This window comes from Parasteatoda tepidariorum, chromosome 3 (assembly GCF_982258835.1).
Source record: "Parasteatoda tepidariorum strain Cologne lab strain chromosome 3, Ptep-v5.0, whole genome shotgun sequence".
NCBI classification, from domain to species: domain Eukaryota; kingdom Metazoa; phylum Arthropoda; class Arachnida; order Araneae; family Theridiidae; genus Parasteatoda; species Parasteatoda tepidariorum.
Genome location: NC_141757.1, coordinates 26138981 through 26151493, shown reverse-complemented (window position 1 = coordinate 26151493; position 12513 = coordinate 26138981). Strand labels below are relative to the sequence as shown.

The 12513-nt window shown below is 26.7% G+C and overlaps 1 protein-coding gene across 6 annotated transcripts in view; it reads left to right on the top strand.

Annotated features, from left to right (window-relative positions):
- LOC107449387 (semaphorin-1A) overlaps positions 1 to 12513 on the top strand; it is a 609005-nt gene that overhangs the window by 525441 nt on the left and 71051 nt on the right. For 3 of the 6 annotated variants that reach the window (XM_087158986.1, XM_087158984.1, XM_087158982.1), the window contains exons 8-9: positions 6993 to 7013; positions 10274 to 10378. In XM_087158986.1, coding sequence (XP_087015112.1) covers positions 6993 to 7013; positions 10274 to 10378 — 126 coding nt within the window. The remainder of the gene's footprint in view (positions 1 to 6992; positions 7014 to 10273; positions 10379 to 12513) is intronic. The other 3 variants (XM_087158987.1, XM_087158985.1, XM_087158983.1) reach the window with 1 other exon arrangement.

Below are 12513 nucleotides of genomic sequence, written 5' to 3'. Positions count from 1 at the left end.
TTATTTTATTATTCTCATTCATACTGAATTCTTTATTTCAGTTACAAATACGGCTACGATATACTGCTATAGTTCAACAACATACAAACATTTCACAAAAAAATATATATTGCTTTTTTTATACTTAATAAATTATGTTCCCAATTAAGTATTTTATTGCGCTGTTAGTTTTAATGCAAAATACAGTGATGCGCAAAAATTATTTACATTCGCAATTTGCTCAAGTTTTGCAATTAATTATGAGTACCAATATATCAGAAAAGTTTTATTCATTCTCAAATTTTATTAGTATATAGGCTATCTGTGCTGGATAAAAAAATTTAATTATGAAGGGGATTATATGATAGGAAAACAAAAAATTTAATTAAATATCGGATGAATTTTTTTACGTTTTCTTTGTACTCGTAGTTATTTTCAAATAATATTTTATCAGTTTTGAAATAAGTAAAAAAATATTTCAAATTAAAGATTATTGGTTTTTTATTGCTTAGGAAATATATTAATTTAAAAAAAAGTTTTTTAAGGTGATTTTTAGTTTTTGTAAATATTTTTTTAATTCTAATAAATTTTAAAGAAATAACATTAAAAATGATCTGAAAGTAACATTCTTTGCTAAACTAGTTATAAATTTTCGTAATGAAACCTTTTACGTTAAATGTATACAAAACAATTCTAATTTTTTTGTATTAATTATGACTTATATATTAATATCCATATACTTAAAATAAATAAATTTCCGATATATAATTTTATTTATTGAAATAACATGACTATACTATTTAAAAAAATAAAATAACATGAGGATTATTTTAGTAATTAAAATAGCATAACTGTATTATTTTGGTAAGTGAAATAACTTGATTAGTATTTTAGTAAATATAATAACATAAGTATATTATTTTAGTAAAGGAAATAACATGAATAATATTTTAGTAAATGAAATAAAATGAAAAATATTATTTTAGTAAATGAAAAAACAAGACTATTATTTTAGTAAATAAAGTAGCATAATTATATCATTTTAGGAAATGAAATAACACGGATCTCTCTCTTTGGGAAATAAAACAAAAAAACTATATTATTTTAGTAAATGAAGTAACATGATTATTATTTTATTAAATAAAATAACATAATTAAGTTATTTTAGTAAATGAAATAACATGTATATTTTTTCAGTAAATGAACTAATATGACTACTTTTTTAGTAAATGAAATAACAAGACTATTATTTTCGTAAAGAAAATAACATAACTATGTTATTATAGTAAATGAAATAACTAGACTATTATTTTAATAAATAAAATAAGATAATTATATTATTTTAGTAAATGAAATAACATGAATAGTTTTTAAATAAATTAAATAACATGACTATTTTAGTAAATAAAATAACATAAATATTATTTTGGTAAATGAAATAACATGACTATTATTTTAGTAAATGAAATAATATGAATAGTTTTTAAATAAATTAAATAACATGGCTATTTTACTAAATAAAATAACATAAATATTATTTGGTAAATGAAATAACATGACTATTATTTTAGTAAATAAAATAACTATATTATTTGAGTAAATTAAATAACATGAACTAAACTAAAACATTTCAGTAACTAAAATAACACGAGTATACTGTTTTGGGAAAATAAAATAACAGTGACTTTAGTAAATTATTAGAAAGAATCTCTGTTGATACTGTTCTATCCGATCTGCTGTAGCACAAAACATACCTGTTATTACAGGAACGGTTACGAATAAGAGATGCTATTGTACAGAGCGGAAGTAATTGCCGAGGACGTTATTCATGAAGACTGAAACTTTTTTTTCCCACTGCGTTTCTAAGTTTAACTTCCGGACTCTATTCAAATCTCAGTTCAACAACTTTCATTCAGGAATCCCCCTACTCTCATCATGGTCAGCTGGTCCTGACATTCACCCATCATTTGCAGGAGCTAGTTCTTTTCGAGTTTTTTTGAAAGGAGTTACTTACCAGAAAAAATTGGTGAAGTTGTATGTAAAGCTAGAAAATTGGATCGTTTTGGTAACGTCATCAAACTTTCCAGAAATGTATTACGAGGTTTTAAAATAACTTTAAATCAGTCAATTTAAAATGCTATGGCAAAAGGTACCAGCTAATGTCAAGAATATATCTTTTCACTATTTTGTTTTCCGTTATTTTAGTAAATATTTTAAAAAAAATTTCTTTTTAATTATTTTTAAAATATTTTATTTTAATAATTTTTCTTTTTCTCTTTTCATTAATCTTTATTATATTATTTTACATGTTTTCTCTATGATTTTAACTATAACTTAACGTAAAATTTTCTTGAGAATTATTTGGTATTATTTTTATTTATTTATTTAACCTGTAGCTAATTTTTTTTTAAAATAAAGCACTGCGATGTTTTTTTTATTTAAAAAAGTAAGGGGAAAAGTTTTCTTTAACGAATTTTAGGACAAAATTGCAAATAAAAACATGAATTCTTATTTTTATATTATTACCACTATTTTTAGCATATTAATGCAATAAATTGATCGAAAAAATAATTGCCCGCTTAGCCATTAATGTTTGAGATCTGATTCAAAAACGTAATTTTTATTTGATTTATTTCAAAACTTTGCACTAATTTATTAGCATTTAGAAATGGTTCTGTTTTTAAATATGGTGACTTATGAAACAAAAAATGAAATAAAAGTTTACACTTAAAAGCAAAAGGTAAAAATATAATAAAACATCCTGCATATGATCTATTTATAATTATAATTTTCAGCTTATTATAAAAAAAATTATATATTTTAATTAATTCTTATCCTTTTCATAACTAATGGGAACATTAAAAGCATTTTACAATTTACTATAAAAATTTCCGAATCAAAATACGCTAAAAAATTAGCTGCACTCAATGTGCCACCACTTTTTACTGTTTTTACCGTAAAATTAATTCATTTTTACTGTAAAATTTTACGGGAGAATTCTGATGTGTCTTAACTTTTATATAAAAATATACTATAAAGTCACTAAATCAGTGTTATTGAATAAATATTATTGCAAAAATTATGGTATAAAATTTTACGGAAAATTTTTTTTTACCGTAAAATTGATTTTGCGAATGCTGTACTTAAGTTGCCCATACTTTTTACCGTAACTTAATCTGAATTTTCTTACATTGGATTAAAAATATATCGCAATCTTATATGACACCAATCATTAATTTTTAATTGTCGACGATAAAATATTGCCGTCAAATTTAAGTCTTACAATAACTTAAATAGTTTTGTTAGATTAATTACTTTTATTGTTACTTGAACTTGATTCAATATTTATTTGTGGAAAAATTTTCTGTTACTTCTTTTATTTTGACAGGTTATTAATTTTTAAAAAAAATTAATTAAAAATTCTGTTCTTTGATAGATTTTATCTGTTATTATTATTCACATCAAATTGATTTTAAACATATTTAATTTTTGCATGTTCAGCGTGTACTTACTTTTTTTACTTATTTATGTTCAACTACGTAATTCTTCCTTCAGCAACTGCACCCTATATATTGATCAAGATTAAACGCAGTTATCTTTATCTTTAGAATAGATAGAATTGCATAGAAAGTGATAGAATTGCATAGAAAGTGATAGAATTGCATTGATAACTTTATATTACTAACAACTGAAGTTATATAAAATCTAACTCTTTGTTTTTAAGAAAGTAATATATTTTACTTCGTACTAAACGTTTTTTTTTTATTATTAAAATTTTGATTTGTAGCCCAATCTTAATCCTTAAAAATAATCTGATAAATGAAAGCATTTCACTTCCGACGAATTATTTTCCTAAGAACGAACTAAGTCAGTTATTGGGTTCTAAGGATAAATTCAAGTTAAAATCAATAAACTTCCCCCATCGCAATTCTTTAGCGTACTAATGATTCTCAACAAAATGAATTGAATAAAACGAACTGATTTGAAAAAGAAAATAATTTAACAATTTAAAACAAGAAATCCCTTCTTCGCATTAAGAAAAAATTATGTAAAAAGGGTGGGGATGGTTTTAAAAGAAGACATACAGGCACAGGGAATTCTTATAGAATAAATTGGTGCGTTGCGGAAAATTGCATAAGAAATAGGAAAAGAGGGTTCCATGAAAGTGATTGTTTTAAAAAAAATATATAGAAAAATGGCTGTAAAAACTACGCATTCTATAAAAGAAAAAATGAGACCATGTTTTCCTCGTTCCATAAAAAATTCTACCATTCATCAGTGAAAGAGGAATTACTTTTTACAATGCGTTGCTGGAGTAGCGCCATCTATTGCTTATTTTTAGAACTATTATTTAATTTTTGATTTCTCGTTTTAGAACTAGTTCATAGTAAAATGGTGAAATATCGAATTTTTGTATGATTAATGCAAAAACAAATATCAATGTAGTAGTTATTACTGGAGGTGCAGATTATATCTGATCACGTGACCTGGGGAAATTTTTAGTCTGATTAGAAAAATTTTGCTTCAAAATTTTGTATTGTAAAAAAAAAAAAGAAAAAAAAAACGTTTTATAAAAAAAAAAAAAAATTTTAAAAAAATTATAAGTCAATTTTATTAGATTGAATTTTTTTAGTGGGGTCTTAAATTTAGTTTCAGAAATTTACTATTCTGTGATTTATTATTTATATTTCAGCGTACTTAAATTTTTATTATTTTTATCACGCATAAAATTTTTTTCATAAATTATGTGAAATCAAAAGAATTTTTTTTTTGCTTAATTTTTTTTAACAAATTATAAACTTCACTCTCTCAATCTATTTCCAAAAAGTTATTGTAACAAAAAAAAAAGTGTTATAATTTTAGGGGAAGTTTGAAACTAAAATGATTCTGTTCGGGGAAATATTAGACTGAAATTTTTTGCACGCCATGTTATAAGTCGCATAAACAAAAAATAAAAGAATCAGAAACAATTTTCTTAAAAATTATAAAATTTCTTCAAAAAATGAATTAATATTTAGGATACATGGAATCAAACTACTCTTTACTTAAAAAAAAAAATTTAATTCAAAAAAATTGCTTAAGATAATCAGTTTTCCGAATTTCAGTAGAGCAAAATTTTCGATATATACATGAATCTCTTATCTATAATACGTTTAAACATTTTCCTTTAGCTTTGAACATACAAGATTTTCAAACTCACGATTAAAATCGTTAATCGTAATCTAACTATCAATATTTAAAGCATCACTATCTTAAATTTATTTATTATTAATGAATAGAACTGTATTTTGATATTAATCAACCTTTTTTTAACTGAGCGTATTTATTTTTCTTGCAAGAAATGATTTCCTCAAAAACAAAAATATATTTATCGATTTTGAATTTATACAATTTATGTAATTATAATTCCATAATAATATTTTATGTATTACTCATTTTTTGGTTTTGGAATATGAATAAATTGTCTTATAAGTCTTGCAAAATTGCAACGGAAATCTGCAAATATGGCCGTCCATAAACAGTGCTGGAGTATAGAGCACTTGACTTTAGTGCTTCTATATAGGGCATCGTAAACACACGAGCAGAATTCCTGTTTTACGTCCTCTTGTAAATAGGAATGGCATGATAATCGTAAGCAGTCGTAAAAGATCGGTTAACTGCACAAACCCGAGTCCGATCTCGTAATTACGATCGGGAACAACGTCAAGAATTGGCAGTAACTCTCTTCACTTTGTTTCGCCGAGTGAAGGAATCGGAAGTTGAAATAAATTATGTATATAAAATAAATGTTTTTTTTTTTTCGTTTTTTAATTGTTATATTCAGGAATTAGACTGTTAAAAGTAGCATGTAAGTAAAATATTATAAAAATGCTCTTTTTATTTTCTAGGGGATTTCAAATTTTAACATTAAAAAAAAATCTTCTTTAATAAACTTATTTATGCTCGCTATGTAATGATGCCTTCGGGGGGGGGGGGCTGAAATATTTTTTTAAATCATTCTTGAAAAATTTCCCGTTCATGTAAGTACATTCGAATTCGTTACTCGCTTTATAGATTTTGTTTTATTCTGTTTACTCATTGTGTTCTATTTTATTTGTTATAATTTTTGTAAAAAAATTTTTTTGAGTGCTCCTTATACTATTGTATTAATATATTTTGCTTTAGCTATATTGATACAATATCAAAAAGCACTCTTTTTTGCGAATATAATCATGTGGGCTGATGAAAAGATTATATGTTTTATTTTCCGTTTTTTTTTTTTAAATTTCATCCTTTTTTTTCCAGTTGTTTGTTATTTTTTTTTTCCATTAATATTTTTCTTTTCTCCCCTTTTTTCATATGTCTATAATTTTCCTTTGTTTCATCTTCATTTTGAACTTATATATATATATATATATATTTATATATATATATTTATATATATATATTTATATATATATATTTATATATATATATTTATATATATATATATTTATATATATATATTTACTATTCGCTGAATTCATCAATTATTTTAATGATTTTATACATAATTTTAATGAAATGTACTGTACTAAGCTAATATTTAGCATATTATTATTATAATTTAAAATTTTTTTTAAATTACCTCAATCTTCATTGTATATCTTATATTTACATTGTGATTTAATCGTTGTTTCATGAAATATTGAAAAAATAATGAATTTGTGTACAATAATCAACATATAAGTAATTTTTTTACATCAAGCTCAAACGTAGATTAATTTATTTTTTAAAAGCAAATGAATAATTGCAAGCAAAAAATACATATTCTATTAAACTAATGAACGCATATTTCGTTTAAGAAGAGAATGCATATTCTATTAAAGTAAAAGCATGCATATGCATTCATATTATAAATTTTGCAAGCTTTATATAGTTATTGTATTTTGAATTTTTAAATACTTATTTAATACTATAATATTTATTTATGATGCATTTCTCCATATAAATTTATTGTGTTGTGTTTGTTTCATTGCTTTCTCATAATTCAGGAGCTCTCGGACACAGAACAGGTATTAAGAAATTGTATTTACCTAACAATATTGTTTCTGTACAATTACTGAATAGAAATTACTGATAATTTTTATTTCATATAAAATATATGGAAACCAACAACTAAATTTTTAAAAAAATATTAGTAACAACAATTAAAAATTAGCTTTAAGAAATAACTACTTAGATAGGAGAAAATTCTAAAACGTGTGACACTATTTAAAGCTTTTATAAATTCAGGCGTTTGTTACGTTTTGATATATCTTTTTTTTTTTTTTCATTCTACAGTGTTTTATAAAGTTTTCTTAAAAAAGCACATATAGCAAAAATATTTTTAGCAAAACTATTTTTTGCACATGTATTTTTTATCGAAACAAATGTATTTTATTTTGCACTTTTTTCATTAATTTTAATAGATCTGCAAATAAAACAACAGTCATAACAGTTATAAATATTTTATATTTAATTGTTATTTAAGTAATAAAAATTAATTTTTAGCTTTGAGAGCAAATTAAAGAAATGTTAAGCTAAAATTCAATTCAAATTTTTTTACATTTCTATTACTTGAATTTTTTTTCAAATTTAAAATAAAAGTCTGATTTTATCGCCTCTTTTTAAAAAAATATATCATGCTATGGAAGAAAAATAATAAAAATATTTTTTAGTTTTGAGAGTAAATTAAAGAAATTTTAAGCTAAAATTCAATTAAGTTTTTTTACATTTCCATTATCTGAAATTCTTTTTCAAATTTAAAATAAAAATCTAATTTTTTTCGTTTCTTTTTAATAAGCTCTTTTTAAAAATATATCACATTAGAAAAGTAAAATATACCATATCAGCTATATTTACCCTAAACATAAAATAGGAAAAGACACATTTTATTAAAATATAATAAACTTATTTTATAGTTCAGAATTCTTGTCATTGTATGATTTGTCTACGACCTTTTTTATACATTTAAACTTTCAACTTAAAAACAATATAATATTCTTTTACTATTTTATTCATAAGTGGTTTTGTTTGATAAAAAAATTCTAACTGCTTTTAAATTCTTTTATAAAAATTAAGAACTACCAAACGATAAATATAGTTTTTTCTTCATAAATTCTCTTGTTTTAGATAAAATGCAAGAAAAGAATACATACATTCAAGAATAAATCCAGAGCTCTGTCTTTTATTTTAAAGCTCAGCAGTTAAATATGCGCATTATCGCTCCTGAGAAAAATAACTTAAAAATAAACGTTTTTCTCTAGATATCAAAACAACGACATGAGATTTCCTTTTTTTTTTTATCTGCTCGAAACACATTTTCTTTTGGAATTTTAAACTTTAACCGTCCCAAGAGGTGGGATGGACGAAGAACTAAAGCACATCGTCTGCAAAAGTGCTGAAAATGTTTGGGTGTTTTCCCTCTGTGTGGGTGTTTTTTTCAGCACATTTATTTCACACGCACCACTACCCCTTTGATTCATGGAAGGCTATCGAACATTTGTCCCCCCCACCCCCTTTACCCATTTCACACAACACGAAGATTCCTTTTAATTTGTTGTTTTTGTTTTCAGATCTTTGGCAGACGATTCTTAAAGCTTTTGTTCTTTCTTAACGTGGAAGCATGCAGTTGATATCGAACAAACAAAAGTAGAGCTAAACAAAGAACCCAGCCGACTTCTTTTCTTTTAAAGCCACTTTTTAGTTTTACTTTTACTCCTTTTCCCCATTTTTCCCCCTTCAGGCCATTATATTCGGATCATTTTCCCTATTACTGACCTTATTCCTTCCTTCAAGGTTGTTTTTTCCAGGAAATTTTTCTAACTCTACGAATGGTTTTTCACTTTTTGGGTATTGTCGACTTGGGAGCAGTAAGGCTACGGAAATTGCCTTGATCCTATCCAGTTTACCATTTTTGTTAGTTTATTTTTTTTTAAATAAATAACAAAAACCTTGATCTTGGAAACAGTCAGCTTTTCTGAAGTTCGTTGAGTTTTTTTTCTTGAAATTTCTTTTGGTGTATAGTAACGGGAAATGAAAAGCTCCTACAACAAATCATGAGCCTTCTAATGTTTTTAGAAACTCCTATTTATCGACAAGTATTTTTTTTTTACTGGTAACAACAGAACGAAGCTACTAACTTTAAAAGTTAACGATCATGGCGTAAATGGCTAACTAGTTTAGAATATATTTTCAGAAATAAATCGTACTTTGATTTTAGTTTGTTCTCTCATTTCCTTTCCTAACGTGAAAATATATTTTCAAAGCCTAAAATTTACCATAAAATTTTAATAAAGAAATTAAAATAGTACACGAGGTGATTCAGCATTGTGGTCATTTTACTATTGCTTCAAGTTGGCTAAGTTGGTCACCAAATCAATGATTGTGCCCCATTTGACTGCATTTTTTTTGACAAAAATTACTAGAAAACGAAAAATTAACATAAAATAACGTAGATTGTAATGAGCATGAACAGCCAGTTGATAAAGAGGAGGCGCTCCTAGCGGTGTATAATGACATTTCTGACCAGGGGTTGTTAAGCAGCTCTCAGACTTTTGGATGTTCCCAATCTATGCCCAACCAAAGTTAATTCTTTACTCTTAAAAAATTATTCTAAAAATTCTCAATTTAGTCTAACCTTATACAATTATTTTTCTTTAGTTCAAATATTTCTTTTTTTAATTCCCTGGATGTTATATATTAAAAAAAGGTTAATTTACGAATAGTTTTTGTTAATTAAATTTAATGAGCTTGAAAAATTTTGATTTCAGTAAAACGCGAACGCCACAATTTATTGAGTATTGATTTGTTAGTACGCTCATTTTTTTTTTTTTTGTTTAATGACCGTATTTTTACGTACATATTTATGTGTATTTTCCAACTTTAGGCAGAGTCAATAAATTCTATTTACTTAGGATAAATTTTATTATTTTGCATCTTATATTTAAGAAAAATCCACAAAATTATAAACTAAGTTTTTTATTATCAATGCGTAAATTTATACCACATTTATTATTTATACCTATTTTTATATTATATCCTGATTTGATCATACTATTAATATTTCATAATGTTGCAATTACATGGTTTATATAAATTTCAGTATTATTGCAATTCTTAGATTATTAATATTCTTATAAATACTGCCTTTTATCTTGCAGCAGCAGTTCTTGTATCTTATTCATATTTGTATCTAGTAAACTTTATATTAGTTTCTGTTGTATTATGTATCTTTATTCTAAATATACCCATCGATGCATTATTATTCTAAGATTATTTCTTTCTTACATAGACGGGGATTTATACGTAGCGACTGTAGCTCAATTTTCTGGAGCGGATCCATTGATCTACAGGGAACCTCTAAGGACCGAACAATTCAACTTCGAGCATTTAAATGGTGAGTATTTGTAGTTAACTTTAACCGTCACCTTTAGCACTGTTTTTCGAAGTTCTGTCGCCAAATAAAATAAAAAAAGCCATAATTGAAGTGCCTTACACTTGAAGCAATGCGATGAATTTTAACTGTATGTATAATCTTACCGTGAAGAATTGTCTGAGCTTTAGAACGGACAAATAACTTAAATATTTTAAAAGTTATTAAACTTTTTGAAAAATCGCCAATTTGGCGACATTTTGCAACTTAGATGAAAAATCGCTGCCTTATTCTCAGTTTTTGCAATTTTTTATAAGCCCAGGTAATGCAGCATTGGAGTAAGTTTTTAAATATTAAAAAATTAGACCACAAACGCTTTTTATTTTCGCGAAACTGCGGCTTTTCTCCATATTAACTTTTTGCGCCATTTTCAAAATTAGCAAAGACAGCGCTGGATTTAGATAGACTGAACTTGACCCGACAGTCGTGAGTAATAGTTGCAAACTCGCAACAGTAATAAAAATAGCATATTATTATTCTCAAAAAAGCATAAGTATATATTACAACGGAGCCTTTATATTTTATTAGCTTACCAAATTGTAAGTGTTAGAATTGTAAAGTGTTGGGTAGTAAGACTTATCTAGATGCCTCGCATACAACCCAATTATTTATTCGAAGTTCTGTATTTCAATTTCTTCACATAACTTCTATATACAATGAATCCATTCGTTTATAATAGATACACATAAATGATATAAAATCTTCACACCAAAGCCACAATTAAAAGAAAAATTCATATTAAAAAAAACGGATTTAAGGTACGTGAAATCTCACATTCTCACTATCAGTCCCTTTATTCTCTCTCTCTCAAGAAAAACGTCCATCCTCCAACTGAATCCGTTTAACACCGGTTCTACACCTGCTTGTTCTTCATGAGGGACTCAGGACGTCTGGGGGGGCATTAATTTTGGGGTGAGCTACTCATGATGTTAAAGAACATAATATATATGTCGTTGACTAATTGAAAAAATTTGTTTCTTTGCAAGCAACTGACGTCATTTGCAGCAAGCCTATTGTTGACGTGTGCCAGTTTAGGCGGTGCGATTGTTCTTGTTTTCCAGTGGCGCCATCTATGACCAAGAATTCGACTTCTGCCACACCATACGTCATACCCGTTTATAGGGCAGACCCATTCATACAGCCATTCATTCATCCACAGATCGTAGTTTTGACCTGAATCAGAGAACGATCGATCTCCAATCCAGTACCCCCAGAGGTATTGATTTTTTTATGGGAACATGGAGAACTTTTGCAACTGGACAGATTTAACGTGCATCAGTCACTTTACTACACGGGGAGTCTTCGGCCGCGGGGTTCGAACTCTCGGACGTGGGCCCAGACCCCTACCGACCAGACTATCCTGGCCCAGCAAGCCTATTGGTAGGTTTGAAAAGAGTCAGTTTTTCAGATTAGGGGGGCATAAGAAAGCCGTGGTGGCTTAGAGGATCGAGAGTTCGCCTTCCAATAAAGTGAACCCGGGTTCAAGCCCCAACGATGACTGATCGACACGAATTCCGCACTCGGATCGCACCGACAACTGTACTTGCGTAAAAATATCCTCAGTGGTAGACGGACCATGTGTTAGAGTCCCCTTGCCGTCAGGCTAACCATGGGAGGTTTTCCTCTCTATGTAACGCAAATGCGGGTTAGTTCCATCAAAATGTCCTCTACGAAGGCGAATTTCTCCTAATACTTGATCCAGGAGTTCCCTTGTCTTCTGGATTTTGTTCAAAATTGCAAGGCTACGGAGTTAGACATTGGAAGTCGTAAACTCAAAATTGGGCCGACTGCTCTGCGGCGGTTATAAAATAAAATTAGCGTATGACATCATATATCAGCCACCATCACTCTTTACATACAGTACAAAAACAACATATTTCCAAAAATATTATTATATTAATTATATTGTTTATTTTAAATATGGAAATGTTTAATTATAGTGGAATATTTTTTTACTAGAACATCATTAAAAATTGTTTAAACTATTTTTATCGAACTAAATATAATTCGGCATGTAAAATCAAGCTTAAGTTATGTCCATTTAATGATACAAAGCAAGCTTATTATAAAGTCAAGTCATGTCCATTCTCATAGTTTAT